Raw genomic sequence first — 26,000 nt, 5'->3', positions numbered from 1 at the left:
AAAAAGTCGAGTTCAAACCGAGGAACTTTCTCGCTCGAAGGTCGCACTGCGGAGTGAACCGCCACGCCGAAGTGCAGCCAAGAATGACGAATGGGCAATTCCACCAGCAGCCGGGCTGATTTACTCAGTTTTATGAATCTTGATTTACGGACTTAAACGCGTTCGTCAAATGGCAACAAAAAAGCAATAACATCATGCCGGTCTTCATTCATACTTGTCATTTTTAGTGCTTGTTTTTTTTTCTTCTTCCCACCCCCCCAAGCTTTAATTCATCAACTAATCCTGGAATACATGTTAAATCAGGCCGGCGCTGCTGTAGAACGAGGACATGACACAGAATCTACCAGAGTCTGATTATCAGAGGCTAACCGCAGCATAAGATGTATTAGCTCGCCGCTGTGAAACGACATTTTAAAATTAATTGAGAGGCGTTTCTTGGGAAAGAGCTTTTAAATAAAATGCCATCTAAATTCAGTCTTTCAGGTAGTGTGAATAATAAGCTAGCGGCGGCGTGAAGCACATTAGGATAGTCCACAGGCTTGTGCAGAAGGATTTGTTCAGACTTAACTATGGTTTAAATTAGGGAACACTTACTACGATCTAATTTGAGCACTAATTTGAACATCCTACAGTGGAAGCCCCCCAAAAAAATGGTACTTTTGAAAGTTTGTTCATTTCCAGAGACTCAAGAGTTTGCGATGCGTCTTTCTTTTGAGAGCGATAGTTAAGGCAAAGGTCGGCCTGTTGGTCCATTAATAAATCAATGTTCTCCCGGTAGCGTCGTGAGGTCATCAGCGTTTCACATTGATTACCTCGAGTGTGGGCGGCTCGTCTTAATTTGTTTCGCAATGAACCGAATATATTTGGATGAGGCGCATCTCCTCCGTGGTCGCTGGCACGGCCGTTTAAAAGTTTGTTTCAACCAAGCGTCATCTTCCCCCCCTCCCTCCCTCCCGTTTCCAGATCAGCTACCAGAGCATCGAGTCGTCAGACCCGGGCATTAACGTGCCGGGTCCTCGCCGCACGGTGTCCAAGATGAAGAACGAGACCTACCACATGTTCTCCGGCCTGCATCCCGGAACCACCTACCTGGTGTCAGTCCGAGCCCGGACCGCCAAGGGCTTCGGCCAGACGGCGCTCACCGAGATCACAACCAACATCTCCGGTGAGACCCGACACGGTTTTGTTGAATGTGGCAATGTTTAGGTACGTGTGTGTGTGTGTGTGTGTGTCTCTGTGAGTGCTGATGAGGTCGAGGTTGGAGTAAGGTGAACCGTTGGTCGTGAATGGTAATACTCCAATAATGACTGCTCTTCCATGCCTATAGTGCATGCTGATAATGCTGAATTCAGTAATCGCGAGAGCGCCACTTTGAAGAAAAAATAACCAGTTTCCCCAACAAAAAAAGTATGTTTGTAGCTTTCGCAGACAAAAGCGAAAAAGGCTAAGTAATGACTTGTAATTCCCCTCTTTTGAAAAGCTTTTGATTAAATTACACGTATACTTTTAAATTATACCAATTATCTTCATTTTCCCCTCAGCCAAACAGATTTCTCGTGTGCTTTTGTTTGACGACAGCAGACCTGTATTATAGGGAGCTACAAATGTTAAGCTTGAATGGTTTGGGCGATAACAGCTTTGCTCCTCCGACATCACTGCGATGTCGAATGTTTACCATTCAAAGTTTTGCGGCGGCTCAGAAAATAGAGAATCTTGTGTTTGGGAGTGAAAAAAGGTTGCCGGTATGGATCTTGAGATTGGTCTGTAAAGTGTGTCCGTGGGGAGTGTGGAACGCTCTCTCCCGCAAATGGGAACCTGTGAGCTGTTTCGTTAATTCTGTTTACTCAGATGAGACATCACATGCGAGTGTGATGTTTTTTTCCCCCAAAAATAAATGCATGCCTCTAAATTGCGTGTGGGGATGATTTTGGATTGTTTCCTGAAAACCATCCAGAATATCGCTGAGAAAAATAGACTCCCCAAACGGGTCAGCAGGCGTCACTTTCTCCAATTTCCTCAAACACGTTGCAACCTGAGCCGATGCCATTCAGATTTTTTTTTTTTTTTTTTTTTTTTGTCGTGTTGTTCAAAAGTTTAAATCAACCTTTGTTCATATTCGCCCGAAGAATCTCTAAAAGCCGTGTGGCTTTTGACTTTTGTGTCTCGGTGGCAGAAATAGTTTGACGTTCTTTTGCTGCGAAAGCTCCAGCCGTGGCCGGTGGCTGTGTTTTGGTTGTTAGGATGACGGCTGACACATTCGATTCTAACGGCGGCAACGCTATCTGCATGCAGGGGATGTTTCTGTGCGGAGGATTGATTCAGTTGTGCTGGCCGAGCGCTGCATTAAAGCTATTGTAGTCTTGAACCCTCCCCGTGCGGCGTTGGTCCCACTGTCCATCATGGCGGGTTCAAATCCCGTGGGGCTTAACGATCGCGGTCTCGGCCGATGTTAACCGGAGCAGGAAAAAGTAGTGCCAGCACGTCAGAGCGTCGTGTCGTTAAACCACGACTGCAGCTGGAGACCTCGCTCCGGCCGCGGCCGGGCAGAGAGGGGGAGGGGCTTTGTGCACAAACTCAGCTCATTAAATTGTGCACTTTCGAATGTTTTATTTCCTGCGCTGTCTTTCGACCTGTGCAGCTATTTTTGGAGTGGAGCCGCTTCACACCCGGGCCTCCAACTACCCGAGAGGCACACAGGGAGAATAGATGTGGTCGTAGAGGGTTGTTAAAATGTGAAGGATGATATTGCTGATGTAAAACAAGAAGTAATGTATTCAAGAGAAGGGGGGGCGGGGGGGGGAAGTAAGATTAATCCTTAATCCTTGAGTTTTTTGGTCCCGTCGCTGTAAACAATCGCCACCTGTTATCAGTCCCTCCTTGTTTTGTGGACCTGCTCCATCTCGTTGAGGAGGTGGCCTGTGTGGGCTCACAGCCGTCAAGGTGTACAATCCAACAGCATCACCAGCTCTCTCTCTCTCTCTCTCTCTCTCTCTCTCTCTCTCTCTCTCTCTCTCTTGGCTGAGGCCCCCCCCCCCCCCCCAAGTGGGAGGCCGGCTCCCGCGCCACTCGAAGCAAACGTGAAAAAAGGTGTAATGTTATGTCTTTTGATAATTCGTGTCGGATTCAACCGCCTAACATGCGCCGGCTCAAACGCTCCTCGCCGCCCCCATGTATAATGCAGACCTCGGCTGTTTTGTGCGCGCGCGTGTGTGTGTGTGTGTTTTCCCGATGACAGGTTACATAAGCAGACGAGCATTAATGCCCTGCCTCGGTAGCAGAAACATTTCCAATTGCATTTTTTTTTTTTTTTTTTAGCTTTCGCTTATCTGTTGTACCAGGATAGCCATTTGCTTCCCTGCATACTCCAGTTAATTCACTCCCCGTAGTAAACAGAGATGGGAACACTCAACCTCATCGTCCCCGGAGCTTTGCTGAGGTTGTGAAGCTTTGAGATCCGTCCTAATTATATTATAAGGGCCTCTTGTTTTCTCTGTAGTCGGCTGCTGTTTCTAGTCATCGTAAGTCAATGGCGGTGTGTGTGGGAGGCCTCCACGCACTACAGTACGCAGGGGACGTGTGCAGATAATGAATAAAGATGGCGCACTATAATTCATGTCGCGGTGCGAGGATCACTCCAACATCCAAGAAGACGCGCATCTACTTGTCTTTTCAGCTTAAATCTCTTCAATCTGAACCAGACGTGTTTGATCTCTCTCGGCGTATGCAAACATGAACCGCTTCAGTTTTTCTCCCGCAGTATTTTAACTCTTTCGCCTTCACTCTTCTATGTGGTCTCCCTTCTTCGTCTTCTTCTTCTTCTTCTTCTTCTTCTTCTTCTTCTTCTTCTTCTTCTTCTTCTTCTTCTTCTTCTTCTTCTTCGCAGCCCCGGTGTTTGACTATGAAGACATCCCGTCTCCCCTGAGCGAGTCGGAGAGCACCATCACGGTGCTGCTGCGCCCTGCGCTGGCGAGAGGTGCTCCAGTCAGGTACAACCAACACACTGTGTTCACTCCCACGCCAGCATCCATACAGCGCTTCTCCGCACTGTGATATTTATACCTCCAGCCACAAGGAGCCCTCTTATAGCACCAGAAAATAGTTATCTCGTGGCGGAGCACATGCCATTTAAGGACCGGAGTGGGTTTTCCGGCGAAGAATCTCTGCAGAGTGTTTGAATTCTTTCAAATTGATTACCGGGGATCTATTCCTCAAAAGGTTGAGCTGTCTCTCTTTGTGCAGCTTGAGCTCGTATCGAAACATCCGCCACCCGAGAAAACGAAAGAACATAAATATCGCTCTCTCGCTCTCTCTGTCCCGCAACCTGACTCACCGTGTCAGACAGTTTTTTGGAATGACACCGCATGCCAAAGCATTGACGTGTTGACCGGTTGACAGCTGTGTCGCCGTAATGAGGGATCAGGGAGGAGGGAAATGGAAGCGCTGGGCTTTGAGGAAAAGCTGAAAAAGGAACTCGAATCCTTTGTTTGCCGCAGACCGAATTCATCTTCGTCAAACATAACGACGCAAACGGAAGTGCGTGCTGTGTGGCGCACGAGGCTTTGTCGGAGAGAAACAGTACCGTATTGAATTTCTTCCAATATATTGATGTCGTGGTCGATAATGTGTGGTTTCATGGTGGCACGTATGAGAGAACATTTCCAAATGAACACACCAATAAATACGACATGGAGCTTCAGTAAAACAGGCGTGTTTGCAGCTTTCTCGGCCATATTGAATTATGTTTCTCATGGTGCCTGGACATAACTTTCAAAAGGCCCCATGAGCACTTAAAAAGTATGCAACTGTTAAGTACACTACTTAATGTGGACGTCTCCTTCAGAGAAAAAAGATGGTCGCGCTCTCTCGACCTGAATGAGAATCTGCTTGTTACATAGCAGATTCAGATTTCACTCACGAAACGTATGATAATTAAAATATAGCAAATTATTATTCATTGAACTATCCAGCATTATAAATTAAAAGCTCCACCTTGAACAGACGTTAAGTAATATTAAGGGGGTTGTGATGACAATGCCTTTCTTTCGCTCAGCACTCGAAGAAGAAATGTTGGGTTATTCGGTGCGGTATTAATAGTTTTTCGAATTAGTTTTACTTCACAAAAGTTTCAAGCCCGGTAAAAAAAAAAAAAAAAAAAGAAGAAGAAAACCCGGCCGTCACCTCCGCATACTTCAGTGAGCCCATGATGTGAACAGCCTGCTGCTTAAATCACGCTTCATTGTTCGATTAATAGGCAGTATGCATACTTACTGATTTATTACGTCATTTCAAACACAGTCAAAGTCCAGAGAAGTGAAGAAAAGTTTGGTTGTGAAGTCTTCCAGCATTTACACATAGTTTTTAAATATTGAACGCGTGTCGTTGGTCCAAATCGAACCATATTCGACGCTGCGCTCCCTCGGGTCCTCAACAACACACCCGCCGAGTGTGAAGGAGCTCAGATAAGCGGCTATGCAAAGAACACACAAAGTTAGATATACAGTGTATTCCAATTTGCATAAATAATTAATATGTTGTTGTTTTTTACTCTTATTCTCCATTTTGGCAAAGCTTTTGGAATTTGCTTTGGTGTTTTTGCATCAAATAAAAGCAATAGACTACGAGACCAACTGTGATTTTTTTTGTTTGTTTATCCTTTCAACTCTATTTTTTACTTCAAAATAATTATAGTAATAATTGCCGTGGCTCCCATCAATATAATAATTTAGCATTTTTTTCCCCCCTCAGAAGAATGGGCACCGTGTTGAATCTTAAAACGGACATTTTTGTGTCTTGGTTCTCAGCGTCATCGTTTTGTCTTTCAATCCTCTCATTAATTGGAATATTGTACTTACCAAGTGAATTTCTGAGATCTGTAAATGTGCTGACGCCGCATAATCTGACAACATCAACCGCCAGGTAAGCCAAAACGAAAAGGAGACCAGACGAACTAGTTCCTCTAAATGCTACGAGCATGCATCGCAGTTCACAGACTGGCTCGCTCGACGAAGCTCCACCTTTTCCTCCCGCAGTGCCTACCAGGTGGTGGTGGTGGAGGAAGATGGCTCCCGTCGGAGGAGGAGGCGGGAGCTGGGCACCGTGGACTGTTTCCCCACGCCGAACTCCCACAGCGAGGCGCAGGCCAAAGGGACCCCGCACTACTACACCGCCGAGCTGACGCCCAGCAGTCTGCCCGAGGCCACGCCCTTCACCGTGGGCGACAACCACACTTACAACGGCTACTGGAACAGCCCTTTAGACCCCACCAAGAACTACCTCATCTACTTTCAGGCCACCAGCAACTTCAGAGGGGTGAGAGCTATTAAGATGCTTGACAGGGCTTTTTGTTTCCGTCGCTCAGACACACACACACACACACACACACGCACGCACACCGCTTTTATGTCCCGGCAACCTTGAGAGTCAATTTAGATTTGTGTCGAGGGAGTCAGACGCAGTGTGCTGGAGGTGGCGCCGTGAGAGCGAAAGGTGGCTTCGGCTTAAGCAGGGCTTTATTTGTTGACTAAATTATGTAATGTCCCCATTTGTTTTTTAGGATGGCTTTGGGTTGATCGTTTTTTTCTGGGAAATCTTAGACTTCTTGGACAAAAACCTCATGAAAACACCACTCTAGCAATTTTGTGAATGAATCGTAACAGCTTTGAGGAGATGATTACAACATGTTCTCGCTGTTTTTTTTGTTGTTTTTTTCCAACTAGTTGTCAGATTCCCTCGTATTCAAGCTCTTTACAAACTTTTTGGCCCTGCGCGGAGAATCAATCACTGCCTCCCAGGCTGGAAAACAACCTGGAGAGGAACTTCTTGAGCAATCGGGTAAAGTGACTGAAGCATGAATAAGAATGTCGCCGGCCCCGTGTGCACAGAAGCAGTGAAAGTAAATGCGGTGTAAATCTTTAGGCCCATATGGAGCCGACGCGCGGCCCGCCTGGCTGCAGCGTCTCATCCGGATATCAGTATCTGATTCTTCAGCCGATGCATCCAGGTTCCTCCGGGTGCTGCTAAGTGGGCCTCCAGAGCCACGCGGACCACAGTCGGCCTCGGTTTCAAGTCGGTCCGGTCCAATTTCCCCGGTGATCTGACACCAGCAACGCGCTCCCCTCCCGTCACAGACAACTATTTGCGAGGACTCTCCCATAAGAGCAACTTAAGTTGACACGGCAGCTCTGAGCCGACGCACCAAACTGAATATTATAACTCATGTTGTATCTTATCTGCAAGATATTTTCGAGACTGCCGTTGCGTTTCGGGAGAGAAGTACCGCTCGGGGAGATAGAAAAATATTATTTTGACAATTACCCGGGATGAATTAGATGTATATGGGCCGCCGTTGAATTGAAACAGTATTGCTTTGGCAGATGTCTCTTCAGTGGGGCTTGAAAGATGCATTATTGGTGCCGCCAGTTTCTTTTGAAACACACCAGCTGGATTCAACGCACACGTTTTCCACGTTTACCTTCTCCCTATCAAGTCTCGAGGAGTCGTTATCTACATAACTGCTATCTAGTGCTCAAACAAAAGAAAATACCAGCATGTAATATTTCATTTTCAACCCTCGGTTGCGTTTAACATTTCTTGTCGTCTGGGATTAACTGTCACTCATCCCAGTTTTTACTCACTGGATAAACTGACATGCGTATTGGGTTCTGATCTGTGTTTGATCCAGCTTCAGATGTAAAATACTCAGATTCATAAGCTTACAGATCTATTACATCCTGTATCTGTCCTTGTCTCTCTTTTTTTGTATTTGCAAAGACAAGATTTAGACAGTGCTGCCCACCACTTTCACTATATTACATGGCAAATGGAGCCGGGTGTAGCAAATTATCGTTAATTCTGTCTGTATTTGTCAGTGTCTGTACTCGTGGTACGATAAAAGGTAAACTGACAAACCCACAGATAAGTACCATGCAACTTGCACCTTGCATCTTTAACCTGTGCTCTTGTTTCCTCGCTCTTATCGACACAGGATTGTTCCTGTGAAAAAGCTCAGATAAGCACAACGCGCTGTACCTTCTCTACAGTGAATAGCAGAAAGTTAGCAACTATCTGGTGAACACAACAGAGCATGAATCAGATAAAGAGATATATTTTTGCTCCAGGACGTGGTGGAGACCAAAAACAGAGCTCAAATGAGAGGAAATGGGAAACAGATTATCACAGTTTTAGGGCGATAATCCCGTATATCAATGCTGTGGTTGATGCATTTAATATACATTTCATACCATCTCAAGATTGTTAACTTTAACCAGGCTAACGCTCAAATATGTAGTGTTAATGTACACTCACATTTCACACACATTTCCACATCTGAACTGGTTTTTATTATTCATAACCTTATTTACTGAGAACATTGTAAACTAAACCTCATTTAATTTTGTCAGGGATTAGAAAAATGATTCAGAATTGATAAGCAGAGCCAAAATACTGAAACCTAATTTGATAAAAAATGCTTTTTAACCCGAGGATTGAGATCCAATATCCTGGCTGTTTCTCGTCTTTACAAGATTCGCAGCTCGGTTGCATTAAAATTCTTTGACGAGCTCTGGTGTCTGTTCAGAAAAGCCAAAGCCCACCTTGATAGAGGACAGGATGACACATGACACACTACCTGCTGCTGCTTTAATAACCCCCGGGTGGGAGTAAATATGACTTATCTGTCACTGTAAGACATGAGAGGAGATGAGAATCCACTTGCAACAGATTTCCAATTAAAAAAGCTAATTTGGCAACCGTTTTAGGTGAAAGGTTTTTGACTCCAATCTCGCAGCCCAGATTAGCATAATTGCCTATAAAGGCTGATTTAACTTCCTTAAATCTTAATTTGGTAACATGCCCCTTCCATCTCTGGGATAGAGGTGGCTGTTTTTGGGTGGGAGGCTCGAGGTGGAGCCGATCAGTGGACTCATGTGAGGGTGACCTCAAATGGCGGCGGGAAGCAGAGGTCGCTCATATTACAAGCAGATGTCTTCCACTTTGGAGATTTCAATTATTTCCTCCCCGTAACAAAGGTCCGGGGGACTTTGTCACGCGACAACACGCCCGCGTTGCAGGTTTGAGACGAGGCGGTGCATCTCGACAGCCCGACTCATAATGAATCGACTTGAACTGTGGTCTTTGCTGCTAATCATTGTGTCTTCGTGGTACCCAACCAAAATAATGAACTCCGCCTTTCTTCTTCTTCTTCTTCTCTCTACTTGCAGGAGACCAGAATAAACTGCATTCGGATTGCTCGCAAAGGTAACACACATGATTTCCATATTTTCTCCTTTTTAAAAAGTGCTTGGCGGACACCCCCCCCCCCCCCCCCCACATCAAAACGTCATTGTCACATTAATTCTGATTCACTGTGCCGTAAACACGGCGATCGCGGGGGCTTTCCCGCCGGCCTCTTTTATGTGCCTGTTAAATTACAAGGCATCCTATGTGGATTGCTGTACCGCTTTACGGGCACGCGAAGAACACAAACATGATGCATTTAACTGTCCTGGGGACGACGATCCGTCTCTATTAAAGCCCACTAACTTGCATTCAGTCATGAGCTTCATTGTGGAGAAATGGGATGGCGGGGACGTTAATGACGGCGGCACCGCCGGGGTCCTGCAGGAAAATATATGAGCGGTCAGACAGGTTTTTAAAAAAAATAAGTCTCAGGCTGAAGCCTTTAATCTCAACGACTTACACTAAAAAATCAAAATGGATTTGAATTTGGCGGTTATCATCTTGACTCCTATTTGTAAAGTTTTGTGTTGTATTTTGCTGAGCTCCTTTGTTATTGCTCTAACTCCTGCGCTAGATATTGATTGGAGGATTCTAATGATGACCATAATAACTGGTTAAGATAACGAGGTTGTGCTGGGGGCCGCCTGCTCACGTGGTTTGCCTCGCGGACTCCTTCATTACACCGCGTCGTAGAGCGTCGCAGCGATTCGGCTGCCTCCAAGAAAATGTAACGTATTTGTTACGAGGGTTTTGAAACTAAAAGGTCCGATAACGCTTCATCCTGACGACGCACGACCGAGGCCGCCGATTTGTCTTCTTCCCGGCGAGCGTAACGGTGAAAAAGGGTGACATCGCTCCCGGTGATCAGAACCACCGCGGGATTTATCCGCGGTTCCGGTGGTTTCTACTTTGTGGTACGGGTTGCGTGTCACGGGGCTTCGACAGTCATCCCGGCTCAGCCTGCTGCTTTGGGGATTTGAAACGGACTTAGTGTTGTTTTGGGTGCCGCAGCGAAGAAGCCCCGGTGCCAACCTCCCACACGAGAGACACGGGAGGAAAGGTAGAGCAAACATGCGTCAGTGTCTTCCCTCTCTCTCTCTCTCTCTCTCTCTCTCCCTCTCTCTCTGTTCCTCTTGAATCACTGACACTGACATTTTGGCAAAACCCTCTTGGGCTCGGATGCCTTTGAAATCCAAGATTGCAGAAACGTATCCTTTTTTCTCCCCGAGAGAGGAAGCGACCAAGGGTGTTTGCTTGAGAGACAGACACAGATAGAAGGCTCTCAGTTCAAACAATAGGTGAGAGGGAGAGAGGCAGAGGGTGAAATGAAGTTGTCCCCCTCCCCCCATCCTCCCATCCTTGTTCCCCGCTGAATTATGCCGGAAGTTTGTAGTGCTCTTGCGAAAGGTGGCAGTTAAATTGGATTTTTTTTTTTTTTCCCCCCTGAACTCTTTCTTATCTGAAGTGAAGCGATGACATCAAAGGATCCCGCCGTACTGTTCCCTGCCGGCGCGTCACGTTCGTGGAAGGGAAGGGTTGCGGTTGTATTTATAGGAGACATTTGTTTTTGCTACTGTAATTGCGCATATACGGCTGGTGCCGGGCCCGGCGGACACGCCGGTGCCACAGAGGTCCCGTTACGAGAGTTCCTGGCTGCTTTTCATTTCCTCTCACCAGCTTCCCACTCACAGATGCCGCCAGCTGTGTTCCCCAGAACACCTGGCCGAGCCACTGCAGTGGAGAGAGAGAGAGAGAGAGAGAGAGAGAGAGAGAGAGAGCGCCTGTGTGTGTGTGTTTTCTTGATTTTTGTATTCCTCGCCGAGTTTTTCTTTCTTTCCATTTGTCCTCGGATGAAACACAGGCCGACTTCCGCCGACACGAAAGAACAGTGAGAACATGCCCCGAATCACATCCAAAACCGCCTTTGAGAGATTCGCCGGTCTGCGACGGGCTCAGCCGGTAGAAAAGCAACGCGGTTACAATCAGCCCGCGCCGCGTTTGGAAAATGTAGCTCAACATCGTGTGTGACAGTTGAATGAAGTGGCCCGGACCTTCATTTGAAACCCGCTTATATTAGATAAGTGGCTTTCAAATAGAAAAAATGTGAGTCACATTTTCTTTTTTCCCTCTTCCTCTTCTGCCCCCGTTTTTAATTTTCGGTTGACGTGCTGTTAATTCTGAAATTGCATTATGTGCATTCCCTCAGCGCTTACAACATGATTGTGCCCGACTCGCCATTCTGCTGCTCTGAGCATCTTTTTTTTTTTTTAAACACAAACACACATTTTATTCGCTCCTTCTTTTTTTTTTTTTTATCCGCGTGGCGCTCCAGTCGATGGCACTTACTTCTTGCAAAGACCCTCTTAAGACCATTCCTGACTGCTGTTTTTTTTTATTTCCCGAAGAGGTCAAAACTCCCGCAACACAAGAACAACTTTATCGTCACACCGGCACATTTCAGCTTACGGCCTCCATCAGGGTCATCATAAAACACATTACAAAGAGAATGCCTCGGTAATGTGCTGTGTGATGTTTTCCCTGTGGATCTCCTCGCAGAACCACAGCTGAATTCACTTTGGTGCAATGGAATTTATCGTGATAACCAATTTTTATTTTTTTTTTAAAAAGGCCCTTAAAGCCGAATGGAGTCACCCAGCATGATTTGTGTGATTACGTGTAAGTCTTGTCAGGCTGCTTTGTCCGCCAGGAGCGGTAGTCGTCAGCAATCCACCGCTTATCAAGCCAAACTCAGCATCCTGCCTCACTGTAAAGACTTGTTGTCTCTTCTCTTGAGCCACACACACAAACACAGACGACCTCCCGTCGTGAAGAATCACCGCTTTGTTAAAATACAGCAATGTTGTCCATTTCACTTGTTCTGCCAAAACTCAATTACTCAACACATGCCCGAGACCCTTAAATGATCCCATCTCTCTGCATTTTGTCTTACTCCCCACCTTATTTGTTTTTCTCATCAGCGAGTTGGCTCGTTAATGAATAACACGCTGCCAGAAGAGTAATAATGCTCCTTCAATTCATTCATGCTTAATAGCAATTTTTCACCGTTGGATACAACGCGACGGGGAGCCCAGATGATTCATAGAGGGAGATTTCATGCTCTCGGCTGGCTGAGATGGGAATACAGACAGAAATGCGCTGCGACTGTGACATGTGGCTCGGAGGGAAGTCGCTGCCTGAATGAGAGCATGCATCAGTTTGCTCAGATAACCGGAGCGTCGTCTCTCCCAGGCCAAACATGTTTGGCTCCCCTTTTGTGGACGTTGACGATATCGAGGGCAATGAAATTGTGTGAAATAGCGCCTCCCCCCCCCCGATACTGTCAAATAATAACTAATACACAGGCTGGCTGACTGTTGTCTCTGCTGCGAAAGCTCAAAGTAGACGAGCGGCGACCTCTAACACACCTCGCTCCCTCTCGGTTGAATCAGCCGGCTGCGTTTTAACGACACGGAGTGAGCATCCTCATCCTGCCGGTGCGCCGCAATAAGAGCCCAAGATTACTGTAAAAGACCCCCGTCCACAACACCACCCAACCTTTTTGTATCCTTTGCTGGTTGCACATTATAGAAATGAGACTTGAAAGTGAGCTGCGGTCTTTGAAGTGTCGCAGCGGTGAGTTCTGTGAAAATGTTTTCTCCGGGCAACTCAACGATGAAGCAGCTGACTTTTTACAGGTTATTTAGGTATTGGAGCCGAGTATACTCTCGGGTACCGATACAATAGGTGAAAAGACACAACAAGGAGTAGGAGTGATGGTTACAATACCACAGTGCAATGCGTCGCATGTTTTTCGGCTGTGAAAACTCTCACCTCCACCTGTCAGTGTTAACGATGCGAAAAGGATGCAAAGCATTTGGCGGCTACGAAGTGGTTTCAGTCCCAGATTACGTACCAAGAAAACTGCAGACTTCCACGAGTGTCATCGAGCTATGCAAACTATGCAACTCAATACAAAATCCAATGCACGACTGTACCAGCAAATATCACAGTTAAGATATTATCTTTATTTTATCTACATATATAAAAACGCTTAGAGGCCTATAGTCGGTTGTCTCCTCCAGTGACACCGAGACTGAGTTCTGCTTTTACAGATGAAATTAAGAGATATCCAAAAATCTGGACAAATGCAATCAAAACAATTAGCTAGAAACCCCCACTAGGTGTAGCAGAAGATTGTGTTTCTCTTGTCATTCGGGTGGGCTCTGACTGTAGAAGCACAATTTCTTTATTGATTTATTTATTTAAATGTAGAAATCTAGCAGATTTACCAACAGACGTCCAGTGTCAAGACGAGCGTAGACTGACAATCTGCTTTTGATTCTTTCCCTAATTATGCTGAAATTAACGTGACAATGATTCATTAACATCAAACCGCAAAAGCCTTTTATTTTAACTCTCGAGCGCAGCCGAATCAGAGCCTTCGGAGCGTTCGGAGCGGTGGCTGCATTTGTAAGATACACGTCTTCCTCCTCTTCCTCACCTCTCTGCCGCACAGCCGCCTGCAAGGACTCCAAGCGAGCCCTGGAGGTATCCCAGCATGCCGAAGACATGGGACTGATCCTCGGGGCCTGCGCCGGTGGTCTGGTGGTCCTCATTCTGCTTCTCGGGGCCATCGTCATCATCGTGAAGAAGGGGTAAAGTGACTGCCAAAATGTTTGTGTGTTGACACACAGTGTTGCCAGCTGACGAGAGACGGGTTAGCCCTTTCCAGAGGCGAACATTAGCGGTCCTGAGTCGTATTGTTCCCACTGTAGCCTACCAGAGGAGTGAATCCATCTCTATCCCACTTGGCAGCTTGGGTCTATTGAAGAAAGCATTTGCCAATGAGAGTGAATTACAACCAGAGTTAGTGGAATGGTAGAGCATTAATCCCAAATTCTCCCACCGCTGCCTCAGCCAAGCTTTTGTGTTTCATCTCATCTTTTAATTTCAAGGTCTGCGTGTTGACTGAGCACATTCAAATGCAGCCCGCTCACACTGGAAGCGTTGGCCGCTTTCCACCCTGCAAATTACCTCTGTCGTCGATCGCACCTGCAGTGTATTCTTCCTTCGCTCGCCAGGCGACGGTGGAACCCTCATCTGAGTGTGAAATATTTCATCAAGGGGCATGTTATTCCATTGCCCACTCAATTACATGAGGCGAGCAGCTGTGAGGTGCCAGTGGATGGGCTAGTAATTGGTTAGGAAGGTTGTTTTTGCTGTGTTTTTTTTTTTTTTTTCCTTCCTTTTTTTTTTTTTTTTTTTGGAAAGAGGAACTTCTCTGCCCTGAGGAATTTTCTCACAGAGAATAGAAGGCAGAGTGAATGGGATGTCTGGAAGAAGGCAGTGACTGATAAGATTCATTGGGCCTATCTCGCGGGCACAAAAGGAGCGAGACAGCCCCGCGGAGGAGACGGGAGCAGACATGTTTATATTTAGCCACCAGATATTGTCGCTCACATACAGTCAGACTGTATCCGTAAATATGTTTCGGTTCGGTCATCAATCGGACAAATTAGAGCTCCCCTGCAGCATAACTCAGTAGGGTGTTGGTCAAACGCAGGCAATGGAAAAGAGGAAATAAAAAAAGAGTGTGCTGCACTCCAAACTCAGCCCTGGACCAAACTTCAAACTTTCTGCAAGTAGAGGAGCGAGCAACTTTTTCTGCAGACTTTCAGCTCAGTTTTTTAAACACATCCACTCTGTCATGTCCAATAGAACATTTTATTTCTTTAATTTGAAATGCTTAAAAGCACATTTTAGCCAGTTTGGAGAAGTTTGGCAGAAGAAAGGATGCCTAGTTACACTGCTCAGAAAATAGACACTCGAAGACTTTGAAATCCAGATTTTACACTGTTGAAAATAATGCAGAGCGCTTTGAGTCCTTTGAAAATAATACATTTTCCCCGATCCTATGTTTTGTATTAACTAATACACAAAATAATCTAAGTTTGTGCATTTAATGGCACATGTGTTGTATTTCTACACGATTCCCTGTTCATGTGAGAAGTTATTATGCATTCAGACTGTCACTACAGGAAGAGGCGCAGACATGACATCATCCTCCTAAATACAGCAACATTAATACAGGTCTAATCTCCGGAAACCTCAGAAAATGACAAAATATGAACCCTCCATTGGTCCGGAGCTGAGTTTTGGTGCGCAGCAGGCCCTTCCTTCATCCTTTACGCTTTGATCCTGCTTCATGATTGCTTGCTAGGACCATTCCAACCCACTGAGCATCTTCATTTATCTTTCTGATGCCCATCTTGATAAACCATAGTCACCTCTCTTTTTTTTCTCCTCACTCTCTGTCTCTCTCCTTTCCTCCTCCCTCATGCTAATCAGAAGGGACTTCTATTCTTACCCTTACTACCCGTAAGTTACTCTTTTCTCCATCTCCTCCATCCTGACGCCAACTTCCCCTTGCTTGCCCTTCGTAGTCCCAGGATTACTCGAGTGGAAATGAGCATTGCTATCTCCACCCCATCCTCCAGTGTAGACCCCCCCCCCCCTTCCTTCCTCCTCCTCCTCCTCCTTTCGCTCCACCACAACCCCACCGCCACCCCCTGACACTCTTTTGCTATCACCAAATCGCACTTTCCTCCTGGTCCAGTTTCAATCTCGTAGCCCTTATATTCCCCCCTCAGTCCAATTTCTCATCTCCTCACCCGTCCTCTTTTCCTTTCTTCCTTATCTTTTTGCTTGTCTTTCTCTCATTCTGCCCCGTCTCTGCTGTCCTCTGTCTATTATTACTCCCTGCCCTCCCCCCCCCCTCCCTCTCCTTTCTCTCTCTCTCTCTTTCTCTTTCTCTCTCTTTATCCTCCTGCCTCTCTCTGCATCTCTACAGTAGGAAGAAGGTGGCCATAAACAAGGCGGCCATGTCCTACAGGCAGGAGAAAAGTCGGAAGCTGAGCTCTTTAGACTGCAGCATGACGGAGCAGAGCACTCTCCAGCAGGACGAGAGGATGGCCCACTCCTTCATGGACGCCCACGGCTGCAACGCTCGAAGTAAGACAGCTAGGACCATATGGGTGCTCTTGAGAAAGTGTCTGTAGAGATGAAGATCCCTCCTCCCTGACCTTCAGCCATGTTTACTTCCAAGCATGCATCCAATCTGTTCTGCCAGACCATAAGGTGCTCTCAACAGAGAAATCTCCTGCAAGTCTCACGTCTGTTTGAATATTCTGCGGTGCCAGTCAGCCCTCACGTCTCCGCAGAGGCGCTGACTTTTTTTTCTTCCTTGAGCTTCCCCCTCCAGACTTTTTTAGCCCAGTTTACATGGATAGAAAAAGAAAGGAAGCGACTCTCCACGTCGTAGAGTGCATAATGTCAGCGGTGTGCCTTGAACCGCGTGTGTTTGTGTTCCCAGATGAGCAGCGCAGCTCCGTCAACGAGTCGAGCAGCTTACTGGGAGGCTCGCCTCACCGCCACTGCCGGAGGAAGAGCTCGCCCTATCACACGGGTCAGCTCCACCCTGCAGTGAGGGTGGCTGACCTCCTCCAGCACATCAACCAGATGAAGACGGCAGAGGGATATGGCTTCAAACAAGAATACGAGGTAGGGAGGGGGAAAAGAACGATAGACTATCGTAGTTCTTGGGGCGTACTTTGGGTCTCGGGCTGTTTTTCACGGTTTTGGGCTACGTTCCTGTCGGTCCAATTAGTGGAAATCATGCCTCAACGTGTAATAATGATGTGCTTTCGACTTTGTGGCAACAGTTTGGAGGGAAATGTCTGGCTGTACAAGCTCGTGACAACAGTTGAGACTTAACCAAAGATGTACTTGCTCACCGAGCAGGTGTAAGTTAAGTCCTCGTCGTCTGTTGAGATGGTGGAGAAACTAATGATGGGAGAGCCCATAATCACCTTTGGAGCACATTTCCTGTGACAGGCTACATCCTTTTACTTGAGACAATACTGTAAAAGAAAGCAGATGCTGTCATGCACAATGTTGTCCAGTTACTGTTTACTCAAATTAAACAACAGCACAAGTATGATGTCATGCCGCATTAACTTCAAACAGGCCGCATGCTTTTGTCTATATTTGTGACAGCTCGGGTGCTCAAACTTTTCCCTACCAGCTCGACTTCTCTTCCTCCGGCGGGGACTGAGAGACAAATAAATACAATTAACATATGGCATCATTTCAAAAATGCTGAGATTGGATTTTTTTTTTTTTTTTTAATTTGCAGCCAATCTTTGTGCTACCGCGGACAACCACAGTGTCGACTTTAATAACGCTAAAATGGAGCGTTTGAAACTCATGAGCGTGCAGTTTACTTCATCTGCATTACCGAAAGGATGCAGACGGACTGAACTCTCTGGTGTGGACGACTCATGCCTTTCAAAGTTACTCCTTTCAGCTTTATTTTTTTACTTTAAAATAAGTCTTATTTTTTCTTATTTTGCACATCCACCTGGAGGAAGCCAGATGCACTTTTTAAATTCATTAACATGCCTGAGGGCCCCACAAATTTCCCTCCAACAAAATCAATATACGGGTCACTTTTTCACTCCTCGATCTGGCTCCCTATTGCCTGGAGAAATAAACAAGATGAGGGGGGGATCAGCGCGCACACTGCTGTCAGACTTCATAACCCTTATTTCCCACAGGGTCGGGCTGCTGCCATTGATCAGACACGTTGCAAGGCATTATGGGGCGGTTGTATATGAGTCAGGCCATCTGTGTGGGTCGGGAACTGTATGGGTTGCGCGTGGAAGCCAACATCTGTAACCGGAGCCAGTGAATAAAGCCATTCGCAGGAAACATCTCATTCTCCATGACGGATGCAGCCCTCCCATGGATAAATCTGTCATCTTGTTTTCACCTGGAACTGCAGCTCCCCCACAACACTGCAACACACTGATAGGATGTAGAGCTCAGACAGTTGCCAGACAGGTGTTGGGCCAGTTACAATATCGAGCTTGGTCCTTTCGATTTAACTGAAAGGAAATTATTCCTGCCAACACTCGTGTTTCAACCCTTAGATTTGGATCATTAAAGCTGGATTAAAAAACAAATATCAGCTTACCTTTATGTTATATGTTGTTGTTGTTGTTGTTATCTTGTTCTGCTGCCCCCAAGTGGCTAGAAAAGTGGATCAATGCAGCTTTAAAGTAAGCAACAAGAAAAATAGATTAGCGCTAGTACACTTATCTTTTGGCAAAATGACTGTGCTGCAATTTCAGTGAGCAACACACACTTGAAAACATTGTACTGTGGCTAAAATCTGCACTCATAAGAGGATTTATTTCTGCTATATCCAGATCAGCTGTAATCATCTGTGCATTAGTTATATAATAGACATGTAAACAAACCATTAAATGGCTCCCGGGGAACAGTTTTGATGCTTTCACATGTAAAATGTCTGTATTTTCTCCTGAGTGGACAGACAGGGTCGACTTCCATGCCACAACAACTAATATACTAATGGGGGAGGAAATGAATGAATTAAAGCTCCGAGGAAGAGGAACATAATGTTATTGAGGCGGCAGCGTGCTGGACGAAGGCAGCTTTGTTAAGCAGGATCGTATCAGACGTCACCTGTACGGGATCCAGTGACAGATGCAATCCCCCGATCAGCTGGCTTTGCCCGAGTCTGCGGGGGGTCTCGGGTGGGCCCAATCCCCCCTCGCTCACGGTGGATTGGTTGGCCGCAGATGAGAGACGGCGTGCCTCGGGGTGAGAGCGTGGACGCGCTTCCCGATGTCGCAGGGCGATCGGGCCGCGGCTTTAAAATGCGAGCGGGCACGACGCGACTCAAAGCCCGGACCATCTACGCTCATATGTGGCGTATCTTTCTCCGTCCTGCTCTTCTCTCACAGATAGAATTGATTTACATTCAGTGACACGTCTTGTTGCGCCAGCAGATTTAATAGATGGGTGTGCCAATAAACAGCTGTCACAAATTTAGCAATTTAACACTCGGGTATTATAGAGCAATGGCTTTCTTCAGGCGGTGAGCCCCATACTGCCAATGACTGCAGTGGGACGCCTCCTCCTCCTCCTCCTCCTTCTTCACAAGGCCGCAGCCATCTCTCAGTGCCGCGTGTCATCTCTCAGCCTCAGCCTCTCCCCGCTATGTTGTGGCAGATGTCTGTTGATGACTTGGCAAGATGCTATAATAGTGGAGTTCCTCAGACAACCTCGGGCTAACACTTGGGAGCGCATTTAGCAAAGTCGTTTCCACCCTGAGTTATACGATTTTGTAATATGTTGTCTTATTAAAAACTCAACATGCGATCTTTCACTTTGCAGAGTTTTTTTGATGGCTGGGACGTCACGAAAAAGAAGGACAAGACCAAAGGAAGGCACGATAGCCTGCTGAACCGTAAGTACTGTGAGGCTGCAGGCGAGACACCTCCAGTGCCGTTTCCCCATCTTAACATTTATAGGTGTTCACGACACTGCTACCGTGTCTTAAAAGTCTGTTAACACCACCCGATAATTATGTTTACTCCCAGTTGGAGGGCTGTTGATTCTAGGAAAAACAACCCTTGATATGGTTACGCTTTGATTCATTAAAATTGATAGTAAATAGTGTTTTTGAAGCGTTAGTCTCCATAGCAGGCACATTCAAAATCTTAATACAGCGTAGTGTTTTTTTTTACAGTCAATGTGGAATAGCCCTAGAAATTACATTAGAAGTCATGAGACACTAAACATAGACGCTTTTAAAAGAGGAGGCAGGTTTTATTACAGACCCAGCTGACAGAAAGTACGTCCAAACTTAAACTGTGTGTAAGTTGAAACAACTTTCTGAAGTCTCGTACCTTTCTCTGTTAGTTTGAAACACAACAGCTAAACGCTCCCAGTAGCAGCTGCCGACAACTCGTTTTGGGAATAACTGCACCCGCTCCAAATGTTATCGGACGATTTAATGGCTGTTGTTACCGATTATTCTAGCCGCATAAAATACATGGTTCAGAATGCTACACCTACTCGTAGGTTCAGAAAGCCGTTATCATCGACGATCATCGACAACGTTGACCTCTAGTAGCCACAATGATCATGATGATTGAAAAGGAGTCGGGGTATAAATAGCGACAAAGCCCCTTTGAGGTGGCAGTTTGGGGCGATAGATAGCTCAAAGAAACAAAAGGCAAGATTTTCACTCCGTAGACCACTATTTGCATCCGGTGTAAAGTCAACTTTTACTTATTTCATCGTGCTTTTGTTACATAATTTACGGACTTATTTTAAACCAAACCACAACATTTTCCTAAGCCTCAGAAGTAATATGTAGACACTGAAACTCTGCATTGAAACCCAGATGAATTAAACTCCCCGGGTAGCTGCTGTGTATGAGGCGAGTGTCGTGCCGGCTGCTGCCGACTGATCCCTAAAGGATCAATCCGTGTTATTAACGCTTGAATTCTGCTTTCATTGCTTTGGCAATCTTTTCTTTTGGTTGACATTGTACTCATCAGAGATGAGTTCTCCGCAGTGAGGTTTGCAGAGAAGGAGATCAGTGGTGTCAGATCAATACTCACTCTCAGCAGATACCCTTTGCTTAAGCTATCAGAAGAGGTATCAGTAGAGGAAATATTGGATCCCTGCACCCTTATTTGCAAGAATCTGTGTGATTGTTTGACGGCTTGTGTCAGACTCTTTTCATCAATGTTGTTGCAAACCCTTGTCTCTGTGATTATTGTGTTGAGGACATTGCCGCTGGTATTGATACAAACGATGGTTCAAACTGTTGTAATACAGCAGGATTGTCCTGAGATGAGAAAAGTAGAGCTAAAACAAATGATTCGGTTCCGGTGTCAAGGACTTTTTTTTTTTCTTTTTTTTTTTTTGCACGTCATCTTCCTCTCTCTCCGCACCATAACCTTAATTTAATTTGACAGCCTGAGATCTGCTTTTTGTATTATTAAAAAAGCCCAAATCCCTTTCTGTGCATTTCAGATGATCGCCACCGAGTCAAGCTCCACTCTCTGCTCGCAGACCCCAGCTCCGATTATGTCAACGCCAACTACATAGACGTAAGTCACCCACACGCCTATAGTTTCTCCTCCTCCTCCTCCTCCTCCTACTCGCTCATCTCTGTCCACGCTAATCCCACAGCTCCACCTTAAGAGCTCACACCAGTCATCTCCGGGTTCTTGCGCTTGACCCAGTGCTCGATCTCCACATCTGAGAAATGTGGGAGCACTTTGTTACTCAGACTGTACTCTCCCTTTAGTAACGACACCTACAGCGTATAGAAATACACCAACGTGTGCTCGTGTGTGCACGCGCGGGCTCTGAGGCGAGACCGTTATCGCAGCAACCACCCGAAGATCCTACAAGAGCCCATAAGCTCGGCGCGGCGGGCCTCGTGACTCAGCCAAATGCCTTCTTTTTTTCTTTTTTTTTAAGGCGACACTGCACCGTAGTTGGACTCGGTATCGCACGGCTGATCCTTTCATCTACTTTCAGATATTTTGATCTCACCTACAGTTCAGCTCGAGTGAGTATCTAAGGCAGCCGCTCCGGTTCCAGCGGCGGCGGCATGAACTCTTCAGCTTTGCATGAGGTGGACAAAACCATCTGAAGGACAGACCATGTGGGCTACAGCTTAAGTATTAAGGAGGAGTCACTTGAGGGTGACTGTAAGAAGCTCTCAACTGTCTTGCCTTATTTATTTTTTTTCCTCGCCGTCTCCCGCAGCTCTCACTCGTTGCAGGGTGAGTTGTTGGGGTCTCTGGATCCTGTGTGTTTTTCCCTTTTTTTGTTTGCTCAACAAAAGGAAATGTAAAGTGGACAGAAGAGGCGCGATCCGTATAGCGGATGCCTTACTCAGCGTATGTGGGTGGCATTGGTTAAAGCGGAACGCCAAAGCTCACGGCGCTGTGCGTGGCCACTTCATCCCCTTTAGTGCTCCGTGAGGGCTCCATTAGGACGAACGCTCCAAGGACCTTTGTGTCATTAACTGTGCCGTCTACAGCACCGCCTGCATGTCATGCCAAGACCCCTGGCTCACAACACTGCGGCGAAATGATTCCCAGTGATTCATGAAAGACGCCAAGGTTGGAATAAATGGAACATTGCTTCTTCTTCCTCTTTCTTTTTTTTAAAAAGGTTAAACTGAAAAAGTTCCATCTCCTCGCTCCTCTCATCCACATGCGGTTTTACGTACACTTTTTCTTTGGCGCGGGGAGCAGCAAGAGGTGATATTTTCCTGTCAAATCTGTAGACGTCCCTTTTTGTCGCCGTCGTTGGCTGACAGGTGTAGCCTAAAACAAATGTGACGCCATCGTCATCAGTTCCTGAAAGATTCTGCGTTCACTCTTATTAACAGCAGCTGTCAGTCAGTCTTTTCTTGCTCCGGTGCCGAGGCAGTGAGGCCCGTCACACTTGTGTTGGAATCAACAGTAATTAGTTTGTAATGAGATAAAGTTGGGAAGTAATGGCTGAGCAGACAAATCCAAATTACTAATTTCTTTGAATGGCAGACAAATTCAGCTTTGGCTTGAAACTCATTATACTCTGTATGCTATGTATCTTCATCTGTCAACTGGAGAAGGCTGAATAACCCACTTCATTGTCACCTTTGAAGAGTTCCAGTTTCCAACTTAGTTCGAGGAACTTTCAACTATTTAATTAAGTGTTTTTTTTTTGCCATCTCTCCCATCTGTAATTATGACGTTTTACTCAACAAATCAATTTTCTCTTGAACAAGGTTTATTTTGGGTCTGCTCCCTTTTTGGGTTTATCTCCAAGATCAAGGATTGTCAATTTTGTGCAACTCTGCGCTCATAACAAATTCTGAGGACCGCCTTCCCAAACAAATGACCCGACGCAACACAAAAAACACAACAAAAACCATGGTAAATGGTAAACTGGGCTGTAAATATGTGTTATGACACTGTCAGCTGGAATGATAAATGTAAGATAGATATTCTGTTTTCTGCCACCCATCCCAGTTTGTCATCATGACTCCAAATGTAATGCATGTTTCCTCATCATCTGATTTTTAGGATTCTACTGCGCAGGTTTGTCTCGCCAACACAACATGCTTCTCTCTACCTGTCAATTCTTTGGGATTTGCGAGGAGATATAAACGTAACTGGTAATTTAAATAATGCGTTAATACCTTGTTATATTCATGTGAATTGTTGAGCACATTTGGATATAATAAAAAAACAACAACTGGCTTTGTAAATTACCCCAAACATATTATTCATTGAATCTGACAGTTTGGCAGTCGCTCCACGTCGCATCAGGTTGCACGCTGAGGCCGGTGGTCGAGAACAGCAAGTTTAGATGATTTGGATAAACATATATAAATATATTCATATCGCAGTCTGATCGTCAGACCGCTTTATCTGACTTTATATTAATGTAGACGTGTTGCCACATCTCATGAAGCTGCTGAGTACCTGGAGCCCACATGAGTAGTCGTCATAATTATATTTTAGAGAAACGAATGACAAAACCAAGTTGGTTGACTTTCAACTGAAATCCTGAATTGTGGATTTATCTGATGTGGATGCAATTCCTAGAAATACCGACTAGGCCAAGAGCTTTTGAAGCGAGCCTTCACCTTGCGCAATTGAGAGAACGGATTCAATTACATCTATTTCCCGAGGCATCACTCCTACCATGCCCTCTTTCATCGCAGATTGTGCTAAAGTGTGTCCTGTGTTATTAACACCAAGGACAACTCTGTGTCATCACTGGCTTCAGATCAAAACCTTCTCTCTCTCTCTCTCTCTCTCTCTCTCTCTCTCTCTCTCTCTCTCTACTGGAAACTAAATAAAGATGTAGCATGCAAAGGGTGAGAAGGTGAGAAAAGGAAATTGATACTAGACCACAAAAGTGGCCTCTGCATTGAAACATGGGGATTTTAGTCTTTCGTACATTTTTCTCTCCACAGGTCCGAAAGGCAAACTGCTCTCTAACCATTTCATTACCTTCTTTTCCTGGTCTTTAATCTCAATAACTAGCTCTTTTTTTCCTGCCCTACTTTCTGTCTTTCTGTCTTTCTTCCTCTCTGTTTTCCGCCTCCCCGTTTTCAACCTTTTGGCACCTCTTAGATTCGGATAAACAGGGAAGTAAGTATCTAGCTTCTCTTCTCTTTCCAACCCCTCTTGCTTTTCATGCTGCCCCCTCTCGTTGTCCCTGCCAGCCCTCCATGGCTTCCTTCCAACTGCAGACCTTTCTTCCATTTTCTCTTTTGAGCCTCTGAGCTTGTCCGCCATCACTTTTCCCCTGAGTTAAATTCTTTCCAAACTGAGTGCAGCACTGTCCTCTTTCATCCATATTCAGATGCTCACCTGGGGTTCTTGCTTAACATCAGGCTGTCTTATAAAAGACCTGGTATGCCACAGAGGAGAGGAGACGAGGTCAAATCTAGCAACTCAGATCACAGCAAGAAATGGAAACATATATACGATGACAGTGAACTGGGGGGGAAAAACAGACAGCTCAGTCCACAGTGCATACAAGTGCAAGAAGTCTTTTCGAGACAGCTAAAGTTTTTCTTGGGGCCCTTGTTCATCAGGCGTCCCAGGGGAGAGTGTCACGACGAACCATAAAGTGACACAGCAAGGTTAATTGCTGTCCTTGTGGAATAGTTGTTACTGAGTGTCGGGTGACTCCGTGTGTAATAGCAGGCTGACCATTTTACACGCGAGTCACAAACGCTAGTAGAGCTAGCTCCACGTCGCAATTTAGAAAGCTTGTTAACTTCCAGTTTGGAGGTTAGACTTTTAACCTTTAAGCAAAGCAAACTTGCAACAAAGAAAAAAAACCTGTTTACTGTTCGTTAGCAAGTTCTGAGAATGGTTAACTTGCACATAGCAAAATAACTTGTTATCTTCCAGCTAACCGGTTAAAAAAAATAACAGATCAAACGGCAGTTAGCAAGTTATGAAGCTTGTTAATGGCCAGTCAGCAAGTTAGCTTGTTAGCTTCCAGTGAACAGGTTTTAAAGATCATCAACAGCCAGGAAGCAGGTTAGGTTGTTACCTTCTTCATAGCAAGTTAAACATTAAGCAACGCATGTGAACATACATTTGAAATACAAGAGAAATTTGACCTTCTACCCATTCGAAGCCTTTGCTAGCAGTGGGCCTGCAGTACGATGTCTGGGGAGCAACCGGAGATTTAATGTCTCAATCGAGGACAGTTCAAGATTCAAACAGGAGAAGCTGGGGGTCAACCCATCAACCATGTTATTAAAGGAAAACCCACTCGTCCTGCACCAAAGCCCGCAGCCGCCGCTTTCCAGCTAGCAAGTGGTTGAGATTGTTAAGCCTGAGATTGCTCAGGCACTTGTTAGTATCTGCTGTCGAACAAATGACTGCAAAACATGACCTTTTTTTTCTGCTCGTACAGAGCTGTGGCACAAAAGTCACCAACGTAAAACCATACACGAAAGCTATCGGGTGAAAAAATAATGGTCGAATGACAATAACAGGTGTTACAAGTGAAAGTCTTCGTTTCAAAAACACAAAATACTGCAATAACGACATCAAGTGGATCGAAACGTGTCGCGGCAGCTTTTGATTGGGATGGTAATTGCTCTCGCACAAATAACTCCACAGGAAGCGAATTCTTGCAATTATTGTCAATAAGGAAAGGAAGCAACAACAGCGATAATGTTGGTCCCTTGCAGTCTAAAATACAATGGCAGGTAGTCTTGAAGGATTCTCTGAGGGACGATCTCTATCAACATGTAACGTTTCAGAAAGACTCTGCAAGGGATCCTGAGGCGCGTGATCAATACCAGCACTTATTTTCCATTTACTTTCATTCACCGAGGTCAGCCG

At 45.7% G+C, this 26,000-nt stretch overlaps 1 protein-coding gene across 6 annotated transcripts in view; it reads left to right on the top strand.

The window, feature by feature from the left end:
• The window catches only part of ptprua (protein tyrosine phosphatase receptor type Ua), a 165,672-nt gene that overhangs the window by 117,743 nt on the left and 21,929 nt on the right, over nucleotides 1-26,000 (top strand). Inside the window, exons 10-20 of one of the 6 annotated variants that reach the window (XM_068576265.1) lie at nucleotides 964-1,165; nucleotides 3,884-3,986; nucleotides 6,030-6,309; nucleotides 9,219-9,255; nucleotides 13,754-13,892; nucleotides 15,586-15,615; nucleotides 16,088-16,248; nucleotides 16,610-16,797; nucleotides 19,498-19,570; nucleotides 21,151-21,227; nucleotides 24,264-24,281. In XM_068576265.1, the coding sequence (XP_068432366.1) occupies nucleotides 964-1,165; nucleotides 3,884-3,986; nucleotides 6,030-6,309; nucleotides 9,219-9,255; nucleotides 13,754-13,892; nucleotides 15,586-15,615; nucleotides 16,088-16,248; nucleotides 16,610-16,797; nucleotides 19,498-19,570; nucleotides 21,151-21,227; nucleotides 24,264-24,281 (1,308 nt within the window). The remainder of the gene's footprint in view (nucleotides 1-963; nucleotides 1,166-3,883; nucleotides 3,987-6,029; nucleotides 6,310-9,218; nucleotides 9,256-13,753; nucleotides 13,893-15,585; nucleotides 15,616-16,087; nucleotides 16,249-16,609; nucleotides 16,798-19,497; nucleotides 19,571-21,150; nucleotides 21,228-24,263; nucleotides 24,282-26,000) is intronic. The other 5 variants (XM_068576268.1, XM_068576267.1, XM_068576266.1 and 2 more) reach the window with 5 other exon arrangements.

The sequence above is a fragment of the Clinocottus analis genome, unplaced genomic scaffold (assembly GCF_023055335.1).
Source record: "Clinocottus analis isolate CAN_PGR_092001 unplaced genomic scaffold, fCliAna1.0.p SCAF_14, whole genome shotgun sequence".
NCBI lineage: Eukaryota > Metazoa > Chordata > Actinopteri > Perciformes > Cottidae > Clinocottus > Clinocottus analis.
Note: the sequence above shows the minus strand (reverse complement) of the source record. Positions and strands in the feature narration are given on the sequence as shown.